Source organism: Sciurus carolinensis, chromosome 9 (assembly GCF_902686445.1).
Source record: "Sciurus carolinensis chromosome 9, mSciCar1.2, whole genome shotgun sequence".
NCBI classification, from domain to species: Eukaryota; Metazoa; Chordata; class Mammalia; order Rodentia; family Sciuridae; genus Sciurus; species Sciurus carolinensis.
The window spans coordinates 132087751-132104870 of NC_062221.1; the positions used below are offsets into that span (position 1 = coordinate 132087751).

Genomic DNA, 17120 nt, shown 5'->3' on the forward strand with positions numbered 1-17120 from the left:
TCAGCAGCCCAACCCACACACACTCACACTCAGTGCTCCTAGAAACAGAAGTTTCCGTGGACCCAAATAATGAGTTGCACACAGTGCTACGCAGTTCCAGTTCTAGAAGACAGGAGTGCGGGCACTTCACCTTCTATACCTGTACAATCTCACTTGTGTGCTGGTTGGTCTATGGTGGCAGTGTGGTGGCAGGCTTGAAGGAGGCACTTCAGCACCTGGAGGTTCCGGCTTGTGGGTCTGGAGTAGGGGGGCCTGAGAATTTGCATTTCTAGTAAGATCCCAGGTGCTGCCGCCACAGCCGCCAAGGGCGACACCTAGGAGCAGGTACTGGCCGGGGGGCGTCTCCGATGGTGAGAGCTGCCTGTGGGCACCTACTGCCCTTTGCTGACCTGTGTGCTGGGAAATAAAATACCAAATAGCCATCTCTCGGTACCCTTGGGAGAATGGTTCCAGGACCCTGTGGATACCAAATCCACAGACACTCAAGTCACTTATATAAGTGGCCAAGTGTTTGCAGATAACTATGCACATCCTCCTGTGTACTTTAAATAATCTCTGGACTATTTATAATACCGAATGCAATGTCAGCGTCGTGTAAATAACTGTTATACTATAGTGATTAGGGAATAAAGCCAACAAAAATGTGTTCACCTGTTCAGTACAGGGGCAATATTTGTTCGTATTTTCAACTAGTGGTTGGTTGAATCAGCAGATCGCAGAAGCCTCCAAAGCAGAGGCCAGCTGTCTGTTCCCACTGTGTTTAGACTGTGTCCAGGGCACTGAGCAATGGCCTCATGTGGTGAGAGCTATTTGGCAGTCCTTTCCTTTATTTTTTATTTCCACGTTTTTGATGTATACAGAGCAGCTGGAAGTCCTCTTCCCTTCTGGGTAGGTGGTACCTAACTAATGTCCACTCCCAGCATAACTTGACAGATTCTCCTGGAGCCCAGGTATGACAATCAGATGACCTGTAAGGCGAACCTGGATCCTCCAGTCGGAAGTTACCTCTGCCTCACCACCTGGGGGAGAACTTTGGGGAACGGCAAGAGGGGGTCACATGGAAACTTGTTCCATTCTAGAAATGCAGCCTAAGACCCGAAGCACCCTGAGGATCAGGGTGCTAATGCAGGTGCCGTAATCCTTCTCCCCTCCGGAGAAGAGACTCGGCACCAGGAGACGTCACCGCCAGTCTGGCACTCACACTAAATCTGCATTTCCTCCAAACTTTGCTGTGGACGAGAGCAAGTCTCTTCATCACACGGACTCCTTATCTGGAAGCCTGGAATTAAAGGACTAAGATGGATTACTTTGAGGGGCTCTAAAAGCATCCCTAGCAATTACTTCTGCTGTGATTATCCACTCAACCGGTTCTCGCTGGACGACTCTAAGCACCGTCTTTCTTGAACGACTTAAGATGACCTTGCTTACAACTTTCAGAATCTCCTTTTTGTCTCTTTCAGGTAGATACCTGGCCTTTGGGAGCCAGTCAAGATGGTCTTCAAAGCTTCACCTCAGTGCCCGCCAGGGCTTCCTCTCTGGGATTCCTCCTGGCGGGCCCTGCCTCCCTGAGTGCTGGTGGCCCACAGCGCGGCACAGGGTGACCTAGGCACTTGTTTTCCCTCTCTCTGCTGTTCTATCAGTGGCTTATCACACAGTGGCCGTTTGGCTGTTAGTGACTTGGAAGTCCATCTGCTCAGAGGTCCTCTGCTCCCTGCCCTTGAGCCTCCGCTGAGCCTTTCCCGTCTCCCTAACTGAGCAGGACATTCTGTTCTCCTGCCCCTGCCTCCTCTGCCCCTTTGTCGCCCCACAGCTGAGTCCAGAGGGAATGAGATGGTAAACGCGACCTAAAATATGGTCGGAACTTGTCGGGGCTGCAGCTGGCGAGAAAGAAGCCACTCTGCTGAATGGTGACCCAGGCTCCCTCTCTCCCGCTTCCTAGTGGGCTAGAAGACAATGGGGCCCACACCTCCTGGCAGTGGCAGGGGAATTTAAGTCCCCTGTCAGCTGCAGGTTCTGTGCAGGGCTTCTGTCCTCCTGTCGCAGCCTTTTCCTACCTTCTCAAGGTGGATAAGTCACACCAAATCACAGGAGAAGTCTGCCAGATGCAACCTCTTCTTAGGTACCACAAACATTTTCTACTGACCGGAGGGGCCTAGAGACACGTCTTACTCCAGGAGAATCAGCGCGGGGCATGGTGGTGCTGTCTGCGAGGAGCTTTTGCTCTCTTGCCGGGGACATCACAAGCCAGGGTCTGGAGTCCACCTGTGCACAGTGTCCCTGATTCCTGGGCCCAGAACACTCTTCTCTCAGACACCTGTGGCCCTGGTCCCCTCCCTCGGACCCTTCCCGGAAGGCCATCTTCTTAAGGGATCCCTGGGCATCCTAAGCGGCTGACTCTCCCCACCCAGCCCTTTGGCTTTGGTTCCCTCTGAGCACTTAATGTTACTAACGGTGCCTGTGTTCACCAGACCATAAGGGCCCTAAAGACAGGGATGGTGATGTTCCTAGTGCCTAAAAACACCTGGCGCATGTAGGCCCACAAAATGCTGACCAAGCAGCTGAAGCAGCAAATGGGTGCTCATGTCCTTCACGATTGGCATGGCCAATTGTCTCCACTGACACATCACAAATGACCCAGCACTTACCTCCATTACATACACACGCACATACATAATCATGTCCTTATATCACACATACACTGCACATACACACACATAAGCAAATACAAACATGCATACACATACAGGTCACATGCATCTACACCTACACACATCACATGCATATACATGGACTCATCACTCATACCATCTACTTCTATCCATATGTAATACAACACAAATCACACACCTACACAATACACACATCTAAACATCACACACGCACATACATACACACATCACATGCAAACACATACACATAGCACACGCATACACACATCATATACTTATTTCACATACACACACAAAGCATCCCATGATTGCCTTCAAGACCCAACTGACATAACAGCTCAGGTGAAGCATAACAAGACAGGTGGGGGAGTCACCACAAATCAGGAGGCAGAGGTCACCAAAGCCAAAGCAAGATCAAGAACTAGCAGCTTCAGGGCAAAGGTCACACAGGTCTGATCCTGCCTGCCTCTCTAGATCACACCTCCAAGACTCGGGGACGAAAACAAAATGCACACTTGGTTCTTGACTTCAAGGTTCCGAGACAGGCTGTGGAGTCTGTAGCCACCCAAGGACTTGTGGAGACCTGGGCCTCCAGAGGCAGAATTGGCCTCTGCAGGCTCTGCTGCCCCTGGTCACCACCTTCTTCTGTCTGTCTGGTGACTAAGGAGGTAGTGGCAGCTTAGGGTGGAGCACTGCCTGGTGTCTTCTGCTTTTGACCACAGGTGGCCCTCGGCGGGGGTGGAGAGGCAGCATCCTGGGGAGGGGGGTGCGGAGAGCGCAGGAACCCAAGATTCTCCATTCTCCACCCCTAACCACAGCATCACCAGCCTTCCTCAAGGCATTGTCTCAAGGACCCCCTTATCATGTAATTAAAAAGTAACCCGCCAGGTGGCTGCCAGAATGGCCCCCATCCTAGGACGCAGGGGGGTGGCCTCAGAGGGTGCGTTTGGGCTGCAGGGCAGGGGTGGGGTTAGCAGGTGAACAGCGGCTCCTGCAAGGTGCCTGCAGTTCCTGCCTGGCTGTGGAGTGCCGGCCGTCAGCAGGCCAAGCCAAGCGCGGGTGGACAGGAGGCCTTGGGAGGAAACAACTCCCCAGGCCTGCCAACTCGCCGTGCGTCAGAGTGTTTCCTGGCCGCCATTCTCTGCCCAGGCCTTCTCCCCTCCTGCAGGGTCTTGTCCCCCTCCTGTGTACACAGCAGGGTGCTGAGCAGGTTTGGAAAGGACCGAGGTGAACTTTCCAGACCCCTTTCAGGGCTGAGCAGTGCCCGGTAGGTGCTGCGGGATGCACGACGGAGTGAAGGAAGGAACGCCCTTTCGGTGGCCTCGGCGTGCTCCAGGGCCTGTGGGTGCAGGACGCACTCCCCTCTGTGCTTATAAAAAGGGGCTAGGAAGGTCCCTCCTACTTCTCAGAGCTCTGCCCACGCAGCCCCAGGGCCCTTCCCAGCAGCTGGGGGGGCGGCCACGGGACACCTGATTCTCCCCCTCCGTCATGTCATAAATGCCAACTGAAGTTCTAGACTGGCCGAAAGGAAGAGACTGGCCGAGGGCCTCGCAGGGACGGCCGACAGGCCCTGGCTGGCACCAAGGCCTAACTAGCCAGAAAGCCACAGTTACGAGTTGTTTTTATAGACGATTAGTCCTGCCGCCCACGTCCAGGGGAAAGGCTTTCGGGCTGTTTGGGGGATGACAGTTCCATCAGGCCTCAGGCAGCCTTTTCTCCAGGGCTGTCTGCCGAGACCTGGGGGAAGGGGACAGGAGAGGCCATGGGGGTCTCGGCTACCACTCACTTGAGCAGGCCAGTGGCTATTTGCCTGGACTCCCAAAGGGTCACAGTGTGGTACGGAAAATGATCCCACTGTCTGCCAGGTGGAGCTAGGAGGGAAAGTTCTATTTATTCCAAGACACGAGTGCCCCCATTCGCCCTGGTGACCACATCTGCGTCAGTCATGGTGCTGGACGGGTGACTTCCCTAGCAAACCCCAGCAATTCTCCCTTCAAAATCCTTTTCCAAGATCAGAAAGCTGCAGACCCTGCCCCTGGCCTATTGTTACCCCGAGACTCTGCCCAAGGAGGCTCCCCACTCCCTCTGCTAGGTCGGCAGTAGGAAAACCCTTGCCTTTTGACAAATGTTTTGAACTTTCCTGTCAGCTCCCTCCACAGTCACTCTTCTGTGTGACCACGCTGGTGTGTCAACACAGAATCCGCTCCAGAGGGCTGCATAAAGGGCTGCAGATCACGCCTGAGGGGCCCCGCCCCCGGCCTTCTGTCTTTCTCTTCCCCACCCCCAACTTTTAATTTTCTTATTTCTTTTTTTTTTTTTTTTTTAAACCACTTCTGCTTCCTTCATATTTTTTTCTTCTTCTGCAGCTGCAGCCTAGAGATATAGTAAAGCTACTGTATAGGATTTTGAAAGGAGGGCCGCTGAGAGCTTTCCAAGCTCCATACAAGCCGGTTATTCTCTGGCTTGTTTTCTTTGGCTTCAGGTTAGCAGCACAGAATGAGTCAAACAGTATTAACTTTCAATAGGGAAGTGGTGTGGTCAACCAGAGCTGTTTGCGGCTAGATTGTGAAGATAGGTAGGGCAGGTAATGAAGAACAGCCCATAATACTGCGTGGAGAAGCAGAGAGGCAGCCTCGCTCAGAAACACTCCAACAATTAAGTCAACAGAACTCACACCATCTTTTTCAGTTGGCTGAGGAATTCACACCAAGGTCTGTGGCCGGCCAAGCCGAGTTGGGGCTGGGACAATTGAATACTTTGTAGGTTTAAGGATGTCTTTTTTTTTTTTTTTTCCTTTTAATGTTGCCAAAGTCATGGGAAATCCAGTTAGGAAGAGTTCCCCGACTTACGGCATGTCACTCTTCCTGGACCTTTGTTCACCTCTTTCCCCAGCTTGGGGGGGTGCGCTGATGTGTTCCCCCTCCTCCCTCCCTCCACCTGCCCCTGCTCCACCCTCCGGTCATGATCTCAGACTCCCAGTTTGGCGCTCAGACCACAGCGGGTCATGGCTCTCCTTCTGGAAGGTGGAAGATGATGCTTTGAAGATAACTGCTTCTATAGACATCGAAACATACTTTTAGGAAGTGATAAGAACCTTGAAAATCACTAAGTCCCCTCCCTCTCCTTCTGCAGATGAAGACACTGAGGTTCTAAGAGGAGATGGGACAGCAGAGCTTCCTGGAGGAGGCGGGACCAGAATCCAGGACTGGGCTCTCTTGGGCAGCTCCCTTGCCCAGGGCTCAGGATTCCTTCTAGAGTTCAGCTGAGCTCCAAGAACAGCCCAGCCCTCAAGACCCAAATTTCAGTACTTTCGGTTCTTTTCCCCTGCACTACACACCTATTTATTTTGAGGTTGGCTGAATCTGCCAGGGAATAGAATGGATCTCTCTGATCCTGGGAGTGACCAGCATGTCAACAAATGAACAGAACAGCAACCTGGCCTCTGGAGTCCTGGAGGACTCTCACCTCCAAGCAGTTGCAGTTTTTAAAATTGGCACCAAGTCTCCGGAGTGTAGTATTTCACCACCCTGAAAGCTAACCCAGACATCTCAGGCAAGCCCCATGTATAAAAAGCCAGGGAGGACAGAAGGGCGAAGGCCCAAGGACCCAGCAAGTGCCCTGAGGGCTCATCTAGTTCCCTACTGTTCCCAAGCTACGTTCACTTTATTTGAGTGTTTCATAGAAAGTACATGGAATAATAAGAGTTGTAGTAAAAAATCATATTTGGTTTTGGCAAAGAAACATATATTCAGATAAAACTCAACTCTCAATTGTTTGTCAAGGTTCCTTCCTCTGTTCCTCACATTTTTAAAAAGTATATAGATGTAGGCCAAGGAAATTGGCAAAAGGTAAACCTTCTGAAAAGTGTGGATTCATAGTGTTGGATTTTTTCCCCTATAATTTTATTCTCATCAGTCCTGAAAGATATGACAATATCTACCTTTAAGAAACTAATAATCATCATATTTAAGATCCCTAAGATTTTTGTATAAAATATGCAGAATGGTAATGGTAGTTTTATATTATTATTTTTCTAGTAGCTTGCTATTATCTATTTGAAAGATTATTTGAACCACACTTTGACATGTAATATCTCAATTCCTACAAAATAACCTACGCAGTGGACAGAGTTTATATCGTTATTTTCATCTTACAGACAGACAGACAGACAGACACACACACACACACTTCAGAAGCTTCACCGAGGGATGGCAGGAAACTTCTAGATGCTAGGGCCTTGGCAGGGGACACAGGAACATAGGTGCTTACTGTCCAGCTAAGAAATGGAGCTGGTCGTGCTCATGCATGCCTATAATTTAAGTGACTCAGGAAGCTGAAGCAGGAGGATTTTAAGTTCAAGGTTGGTCCGGGCAACTTAGTGAGACCTTGTCTCAATAAAAAATAAAAAAGGCTGAGGGTGTGACTCAGTAGTGGAGCATCCCTGGGTTCAATCCCCCATACAGGAAAAAAAAAAATGGAGCTATAATTTGATAAGAACTTTTCATTGGAAAAGATCACCTCTCTTCCCCTACAGCAGAATGACGTGGTCACCACAGTTGTGCTTCAGAAATGAGGAATGAATTTGTGAAAGTCAGTCCAGGGCTTCAGTATTGGGAGTTTCCAATAGGCAGAGTGAAAGGAAAAAGAAAAAAGCCCTTATTATACTATATCCCAAGGGCCCAATTTGCGGGGATTTTTTTCTCTTTTAAATAACTTGGCAAAACTTTGGGCCCTGCTTGGGCAGGATTCCATTTGGTTCCCCTGGTAAGAACTGGGGGACCAGGGAAAAAGGAGCTGCCTGTGTCCCTGGGCATGTGCTTTATTGATGACAGTTAAAATTCAAGGGGGCATATCTGTGCCCAGCACTGGGACACGTCCTTCTATGTATTAATTCATTTAATCTGCACACGAATCCCCAAGGTAGGAATCCCATCGTCCTGGGTTTACGTTTGCAGAGCTGACAATGTGGAGGTCAGTTTAGTTATGAAGGAGAAGCAAGATGGCAGCCAGCTCTGGACCCTGGCCCTCAGCTTCTGCAGGTTTAGGTGGCCCCTCAGTTTCTCATTTAATTCTCACATTTCCTCAAGGCAGGTTGAGATCAGGAAGTCCATTCTACAGATGAAGAAACTGAGAGGTGCAGCCAGTAAGCAGCAGGGATCAGACCTGAGAGCCACGTCTTTGGGTTCTGATCTCCTCTCTCCCTGAAGCTTTGTGGGGTTCACTTCTGAGATGCTGGGCTTTGCCCTGAGAGTCTTGTCAGGCAAGAGCGAAAGATGTCACTCAGTTCTTGAACACGAATGAATTAAAAATACCATAAAACCACTCAAAGGTAAGTGAAAATAGGAGATGCCAGGAACAAATCCAAAAAGGGTCATAAATTTATACAGTGCTTAAGAACTGACTGACTTCAAATGTTTACTTTTTATCTCAAATGACCAGAAGATGACTTATAAGCCATGGTGAACAAAAACAAAAGCAAAAAATCAAGCAAGCACATAAAATATCAAATGTTTGCCAGTTCAGTATAGGAACGTACACTGGAAGATTTCGATAACAGTAAGGGCTTTAGTCAATACTTGCTTTAATGGAACCTGAGTATACGTAAGTCATGGAAGCACCAAATTAATGCATTGCCATTAACTGGCTTTATAGGGGTCTAGGGAGTTGGCAGATTAATTCCATTGTGTTACTTTAAAAAAGGCAAACAGAAAAGAATGATGCTTTGGGTACTGAAGTCTCTTTCTTTCTTTGTACCTTGGCTTTCACCTATGGAAGTAAGTCTAGAATATTTGCTATAGACTGGAGTCAATGTTCCCAGTGATACCACATAGTTTATGTGTAGAAATTGATGAAAATCATACTATGACAAGGAATTTCCTGTCCAACTAGATGTGTCTTTCTATGTGTCTGATAAGTCAGTTCTAACACACACTAGTAGATCACAAGTGACGTATCCCTTCCATAATGCCAACATTTCAAACTTTCATGGCTAAAAGCAAGTCTCTGAAAGAATGGTTTTTGTTTGTTGGTTTATTTGGTACTATTTATTTGAACCCAGGGGCACTTAACCACTAAGTTCCATCCTCAGCTCTTTTTATTCTAAGTTGCTGAGTCTGGCTTTGAGCTTGAGATCCTCCTACCTCAGTCTCCAGAGTCACTGGGATTAAAGGTGCTCACCACTGAGTCCAGCCAAAGAATGGTTTTTAAAGGAAGAGTACATGGAAAGAAGAGGGGAACTCGAAAGTTGCACATTAGCTCAGATGAACTTAAACGCAGATCCAAGACGAGGGCATAGGTTTACCTGATTTAAGTGAAACTTCTGGAATGTGTGTGTGGTGTAGTGGCAGAGAGTTAAGAGACCCCAGTGGATTGGCTTCTTACTAATGTCTTTCCTAGCTACCTGACTTCTAAGAAAACACACACGCCTTGGGGAAGATGATAATATTTTCAAAATGAAAAATGCAAAGCGTCTAGGGGATAAAACAAATTCAAATCTATCTAAAGGCAGAGAAGCAGACACATTATGATCCGCTATGATGCCATGACTGCCAATCACAATCCATCAGCAAGCTGTGGCTCCACCTGCCCCAACGGGAGATGCCTGCACAGCGACAGAGCCTGGCAGAGGCATGGGCAGCAGATGCAGCTGCTCCTCAGGGGGCTGCAGCACCATGCATCGGTGTAGGAACCCAAAGGGCGGCTAGAGATCCCGGGCATTGCGGGAGACACGTTGCACTGGCCTTGCATGGTCGCCCTTCATACCTGTGAGTGAGGCATCTGTGGATTCAACCAATTTGCAATTGAAAGTATTTGGGGGAAAAAAATCACATCTGTACTGAACACGTGCAGACTCTTTTTGTCTTGCCATTATTCCCTAAGCAATACAGCATAACAGCACTGACACTGGAGACATTATAATAATCTGGAGATGACTGAAGCAGACCAGGAGAATGTGAGAAGGTTCTATGCAAACACGAGGCCATTTATACCAGGAACTCCAGCATCCTGGGATTTTGGCATCTGTGGTGGGTCCTGGAATCCATCTCCAGAGGACACCGAGGGATGACTCCACCAGAATCCTGCCTGTGGAAGAATTCTCTAGCTGTATCATGTGCATATTGAAAAGGACCCACATGTTTGATCTCAACTACCAACTTCTGATGCTACTCAGACATGATTTTTTCCCCTGAATTCTTCACAAAGTGCTACATCTGGGGACAAGTCAATTTTACTCATTAGGGATTTAGGAATAGTACCCAGAGAGTTTCAAGGGCCCACACTTATGCCAGAAAAGAAATTTTACTGGGTCTAAATATGAAACAAAAAAACAAAAAAAAATCAAAATTTATAAATGTTTAATTCAATGCCAAAAAATGCAATACTGTGGCAACTTCAGGCATTTTTTTAAATTTAGGATTCATAGATTATTTTTTGTTTGTTTGTTTAGAGTTTTCTCATTTCCAAAAGGATTCCAAGACTAAACACAAATAATAGCCGACCTCTTCTGAACACTTATGGCGTGCCAGACAGGGCTCTAGGCAGCCCACAGAGGCTGTGGCTTTGGTTTCTCAGCCCGGTGACCTTAGTATGGCCACTGTCCCTGTTAGACAGAGGCTCAGCTGGACCAGATCTTACCCAGGAACTGGCACCCCCAGAGTCAGCCAGTGTGAACAAGAGAATCTCAACCCCTGGCCATAGTCCCTTGTTGGTGGCAGAGAAATCAGGGCCACAGGAAAGTAAATGAGTGACTCCTGGCCAGAAAATTTCAAAAAGAAATCACAAAGCCCTTTTAAAACAAAAAGAGCAAAAAGCGAGACCTAATGTACAACGTGGGTGCGTGTGGGTTTGCCCGACGTGACACAGGATGCCAGGGAGAGACCCTGGAAGGGCCCGGTTTGTGGGAATCCAGGACTATTTTGTTGACAATATTTTGTTACCCCTTTTGAGAACTAATTTAGAGATTATCTCGTCCCATTTTGCCTGGTTCGACCCAAGAGGAAAATGAGGACTAAAGTACTTAAGATAATTGCCCAAGTTCACACCCACAGGTCTGGTGGCGCCAATGTGAAAACCCAGGTCCCCAAGTTCAGCATCCAGAAATATTTTTAAACATTTTAAGATTAAAGAACGGAAGCCTAAATGTAGACAGGGTTTTTTTTTTTTCTTTCTTTCCTTTTTCTTTTAGCACGTCATAATGAATTCTAACATGCACTGCAATGTGTTAGTTTAGATCTCAATTCACTGGCACGGCATTCAAAATAGTGATATAGTTTTACAATGATCTGGATGGAAAGAATGGAAAGAGGTATTCACAGCCATGGCTTATGTTCCATTTCACATTTCCTTCCTCCTTGCTCTCTGTCTGCATTGTAGACTGAAAAGGCACCTAGTTCATTTCTTTGGGTTCTTCCTGGGACCTGAAAGGAATTGTTTTTCTTCCTTTTCCTAACAAAACAATTGTCACCTAAAACAATCTTGGTGTCTTCTGTATAAGACAATCCTGGGGGGCAGAAGCAGGTTTCCTTCTGGGTCCTCTCACAGACCATTTGCCCCAGGGGCCCTTTGAGACCTCCAGGGGAATCCAAGGGTCAGGAAGTCTTGCTGCATATAAAACTTTTTGGTCTAATTTGATACTACCAAAAGAACAAGCAGGAAGAGATTCTAAAGTTCAATGGAAACACTTAGGCGTGATTATTATTAATGCTTTAAAAACTGCCTTTGCTAAGTCTTCAGGAGTTGGGGAGCTTAGCACGGCGGAAACTGAAGTACCAGGGCGAAGGCCCCCCAGAAGCCCTCCGAGTGGGGAGGAGGGATGTGAGCAGGTCCAGGACCTTCCTCCTTGGGGACCCTCGGTCCCTCTCCTACTTCATATTTGGAAGGTAGGGAAGGAAGAACTATTTGCTTTTTCCTTGGTGGATCAAGATTTAATCTAGAGAGAACTGATGTCCAAATCCAAGGGACAAGGGAGCTAGCAGACCACCCATTCCCACCCAGGAGACCTGCGGTAGCCCCACCTGGCTACCTGTGCAGAGATGAATTGGCAACTGCAATCCTGAGATGGCAGACCTGTGAACCCATCTGACATTTCCATAACCAGCTGGAAAGAGCCACGGGTGTTTCCCCGTCCTGCAGGCTGCAAGCGCGCACTCGGGCCTTCCACCAAACCCGCTGAAGGAGAAGCGGACTCAGAAGGCTGCCCAGCTGGTCACGGGCCTCATCCCATTCTTTCCTGCGTGCCCACTGCAGGGGCCATGCTGTGCACTGCTCCTGGGTTAGGTCCCCACCAATGTGGGTCCCCAAGCAGAGCTAGGCGACGTACAGAATCGACTCCCGGCACATGTGACCGCGGTGACAGCATCCGTGTGTTAGGAGCTCCTCTGGGTGCGCTTCACTCCAGCCCCGCCTGGAGGAAGACACCAGTTCCCTCCCTACAGAGCAACAACTGCAGAGTGACAAGGCTCTGCGTGGGCGAAGGAAACCACTCGAGAACCAGGCCTGCGCTGGCAAACTCGAAAAGAAAGCACAGGCATGAGCACAGGCAGCTCCCAAACTTCAGCACAGTCCTCGGAACAGACGAGGGCCTCTGTGGCTCCCAGAGTCTGCACTGCTGGGTTTCATTTCTGGCTTCCTAGTTGGGTAACCTCAGCAAGGTCCTCAATTTCTTTCTGTTTTAATTTCCTTTCCTATTCTTTCAAAGATCACGTACAATAATATGCATGGAGCACTTTGAACAGTGTTAGGCAAATAATTAACACTGTCTCATACTAGCTGTTACTATGATTTTATTTTTAAGAGAAAATAACATTTTGAAGGAGTCCTGTATGTCACCCAATCAAAAGAACAATCTGTAAACATGCTCACCCTCCAGGTTTCTGACTACCTTGATTTTAAGTATTAAGTCCATCGCCACCTAAGTTCACAGCACACTGTCATCTCTGAAGATCCTGGGTCATAGGTAAGGTGTATGAGATTGGACATAGATAATAGGTTTTCTGTTTTCTTTTCAAGCTGTAGAGAAAATTATGTGCACAACATCGACTCAGTAAAGTACTTTAAAAAGTCCCTGGACCATGAGGGGCTAAGCCCTTCAGTTGACCTACTTTAACGATAACTCTCTATAACAAAAGATTAATCCACAAGACTGACACTCAGGAAAGTTCTCCAAAGTTTCAGGGAATGGCTCTGCCTTGCTATCTGTCACTGTGACTCTCAAGAGCTCCAGCAGAGCACAGTCACTATGAAGGTCTCCTTTACCCCAGGGCGTGGGTTGCCCCAGGAATGGCCGGCATTTGCTTCTGGACCTCTTGGAGTCTTAATCATGTTTCTCAGTGTTCCAGATACAACAGATATCTGACCAGAGAAGGGATGGCTGCCCAGACCACACCACCAGGGTGGCCCCCACGGGCCCCAGGGCGCCTAAACTCCCCCCAGTCAAACATCTCCTCCATCACGCCGAGCCTCACCATGCATTCAGATGATCTCATGAAACACCTGCAGAGAAAGTCCTTGGGTACCTCACCATGAACTCAGATCCTCGAAACTGCAGACACTGGCCCAAGGAGCTGAAGCTTTTCCACTGGATCCCCAGAAACAGGAAAACTACATACAATTACTCTTTGACATCCTTTTCCTGCAAAACCCGTTGCTGTACCTTTGGTGCTTAAGCTATCTTTCAATGTAGTAATGAGCCACCAACTGAAAACATCTCTCACTGCTGCTCCTAAGAACCCGGCTCAGCAGAGGGTACTAGCAGATGGTGCTTTCTCTCCACAATAAATCTAGTTTTTCAACAATTACTGATTTCTTTATTACTCTGAGAGGTGGGAAAAAAATCCCGTGGGATGTGGTGAAAGCACACTTTGGACTGACTCAGTGGCAGACCAGTGACTGTGAAAGAGCAAGTCACCATGTGAAATGGAGACCACTTCTGATTTCCTTAGGAATACTTCTGTGTGGCATCACCACTGAAAACCACGCAACAGGGAGGGCAACCCCCAGTTATCCAGCGACAAGCCCGACAGACTGACCGTGGCCCTTCTCCATGCTGCGGCCTGGACTCGGTTACCTGGACGGCGCGCCGGCCAGGGGAGCTTTCCCTCTGGTCTTCTGCACAAACCCTGCAAACTGGGTGCTCCACGGCTGCCAGGCGGCGCGACCGTCTGCCTTCCTAGACCATCTCGGGGCTGGGACCCATTGAGAACTCAAGTCAGCCACCTGCTCAGTTCAAGGCGGAGGGTGCCCAGGGCCAGGAGTGGTCATAAGATGATGTGCAGGACGGTCCTGGGATGGGGAATGGACAGGTGGGCCGATGGCTAAGAGTCCAGGGTTGGTATCAGGGCTCCTATTCTAACGCCGGCCTCCGCGCCTCCTTTCAGGCCGAGGCCAGTCACAGCGTCGCTCAGGGTTGCTGCCCTCGTCTTCGAGTGTTTAGCCTGCTGGCTCCCTTTCCCCTCTAACTCCCCAGAGTCTGTGATTTCCAGAAACAAGAGAACTTTGCCGCACTCTTCAACCAGAATGGCACAGAATTCCGACGCAGCGTCCTGGAGGAGACCGGGTGGTCTCCGTAATCCCGAGACCTGACGCCAGCTCGGGCCCTGAGGCTCATGCCCTCCCACTACAGTCAAAGCCCCTGGGCGTGGAGCGCCACTGAAGCAGCAGCCCCCAGCCCGAGTCAGACGCTCACCCAGGAAGGACAGGACGGCTCCAGAACCAGCAGCAGCCGCTCGGGCTGCACAGCACAAAGATGAAGGTCGGTATTTCCCAGGTCGCCCTGGGAGCCTGAGTGAGTTTGGCTTTTTAAATAGAAGTCTCTTGTGAAACATGAGATTGTCTACCTGGGGCTAAAACACCTCTTTATATCATACTTATTCTTATTGCCACCCATTTAATTTTTCCCTAGACCCCAAATTCCATTTGGCAGGAAAGACGGTGCACAAATCGGTGCCTCTCTGGAGCAGATCTCTTCTGCCTGTTCAAAGGGCCCCTTCCCCTACACCGTTCTGAAGCCATAAAACAGCGGGGGGCTGTGTAAGCTGCACGCACCAGAGGCCCATCGCAATCATGGAGATGTATTTTCCCCTTCTGACTGCCAATTCTTAAAAGTCAGAGCAGAAAACTATTTGTTTTCTGAAGTTGAACAACTTCTCAGGTCTTGGATGTTACAGGAAATGCTGGCAGGGGGGTAAAAGCAGCCTTTTGAGGCACGAGAGAGTAACGGACAGAGAGGGCACATCAGGGGTTCCCTGGTGTAAGCTGCCTTCTCAGCCAGGCCAGCCTCTGAGAGTCCACAGCCTCCTGAACGGCCTCCCCTGAGTCTGCTCATCACAGCTTCCTCCAGCCTCACAAAGTCCCACACCTTGGATGCAGGCCTGATTCCTCTGTGGTCCTCCAGGGACAGACAGGCCCTTTGATGTTGTCACATACAACACAGGGTCCCTCTTAGCCTTCAGCTAGCCACTCCTACTCTGGAAACCCAGGACGTGGGCACGGTGGTTCCTGGATTGTGTGATAACCGTATGGTCCTGCGTCTTTGGTCTGCTGTTTACATATACAGAGGAATCGGGGTGTTGTCCTGGACAAGGCCAGACGGCCTCTACGGGCTCGAAGAGAGAGGCTGAGAGGACCCTCAGGGAAACAGGTCAAGAAGTGGAGGGAGCCGCTGAGCACAGCCAGTGGAGGGAGGGGATCCGCTGGTGGAGCTGGGGCTTCCAGGCTGGGCGGGGCTCTCTGCAGGCTCCACCCACTCAGGGGCATCGGGGAAGTGGAGGTGGGGAGGGGAGCGGTCTGGAGGGCTGGAGGTGTGCCGGGGCTGCAGGACCCCGCAAGCTGCAGGGACCCTGAACTGCCTGAAGGGTCTCCTGGTGCGGAGAAGCCGCAGGGGTCACTCATACTTCCTGGGCTCGTTCTCTGCACCAGGCCCACATTTCAGTGGCTCTGATGAAGACACTCTCCTTATTATCCCCATTTTGCAGAAGAGGAAACAGGTTCAGGGAGGCCCTGAAACTCGCTGAAGGCCAAACAGCCTAACTGGCCGGCCCCAGAGCCCAAACTCAACCATTCTGCTTAACCCCTGGCCTCCTGCGTCTCAGCTTCTGGCGACAGTAGGAAGCCCCACTTCTCAATAGTCCAAACTCTGAGAAGAGGACGTCAGTGTCCTGTCAGGGACCTGGCGTGGCTCGAGACATGCAGGGGGGGGCCTGGGCTCCAGGCAGCCCACAGACAGGGACCGGTAGCCTAGTCTCAGGTCCTGGGTGGGGTGTGGCTCTGGAAGGGAGTATTACTCTTGTGTTTACTCAAAGATAGTCATTAAGTCACTGTGAAGAAATCTCTTCTGCAGACTAAACAACCCCACTCCTTTTTTAAAAGCTTTCCTCACACAAGCTATTTTTTGGTACCATCTTCTATATTTACTGGTCTCCCCAGGCAGTCTTCTACCCTCTCGTTCTCTATTTTAAACAATCCTGTAGTAAGATTTTGATCCACGCCAGAGAAAGAAAAGGCTCGTTTTCATAGTTTTCATCTCTGGCTTTAACAAATTAATGAAAGCTGATATCGACGGGGATCAGCCCCTTGTGGTCCACTTTGACCCTCAGGTCTTCTGTGGCCCATCCTGTGCCCGACCAATCTTCTAGTCACTGTTTCTGATAACACTGAACTTCACTTACTGTTGAAGGACACGTCCTTAGTCTCACATAGCCCTACAATGGTTCCAACAAGTCACTTGAGTTAGCTTAATTTCCTTTTGACCTCTAAGAGCATGATTCAAAAAGAGCCCAGAGCCCAGAGCCAATCGTCAATGATGAGGTTGAAATGCCTTTTCCCTGCAGGGGCCTGCGATCTCCCTGGGTGGGGGGACGGAAGCCACAGGCTGAGGCACGGTGGGTTCCCGAGTGCAGCAGGCCAGAGAGCACACCGACCCCGAGGGGGCCCACTTACTTCGGGGTTCCCGGGGTCCGTCCACTGTGATTTTGATGGCTCTGTGGTAGGTGGCTACTTGCGGTGGGTTTGTGAACACGGTGATGGTCAGAGTGAAGCTCTTCCCTGTTGGGACACAAAACAGAAAGAGGAGAATGAAGGGGTGGCCCCCTATGTCTGTGGGGTGAGTGATCACTCGTTAGTGCTCCCCAGCCCTTGAGCTGGAGAGGCGTGCGCTTCAGCCCGGGCGAGGGTCCCGGCCCCCGGGTCTGCTTTGTGGCATCTGGGGTGGATGCACACCTCTGATCACGGTCCAGGTGCAGCCACCCAGCTTTCCTCTAATCACCAATCAGCAATTCAGGCTTTACCTTCTTCCCAGTCAAAACTCTAGGGAACCCAGAGTTGGACTGGCAGCTCTCTGTCCCTGTCCCTCCTCCTCTACCCCCTCGCCCTCTCCAGTTATTTATAAAATCAGGGATAGAAGAAACTGCATCCATCTTTCCCTCTTTTTGCACATCTCAGGATTAGAAAAGATAC

The 17120-nt window shown here is 49.6% G+C and overlaps 1 protein-coding gene across 3 annotated transcripts in view; it reads right to left on the reverse strand.

Moving 5' to 3' along the window:
- The window catches only part of Runx1 (RUNX family transcription factor 1), a 230826-nt gene that overhangs the window by 46283 nt on the left and 167423 nt on the right, over window positions 1-17120 (reverse strand). For all 3 annotated transcript variants that reach the window (XM_047563274.1, XM_047563272.1, XM_047563271.1), the window contains one exon: window positions 16605-16709. In XM_047563274.1, coding sequence (XP_047419230.1) covers window positions 16605-16709 — 105 coding nt within the window. The remainder of the gene's footprint in view (window positions 1-16604; window positions 16710-17120) is intronic.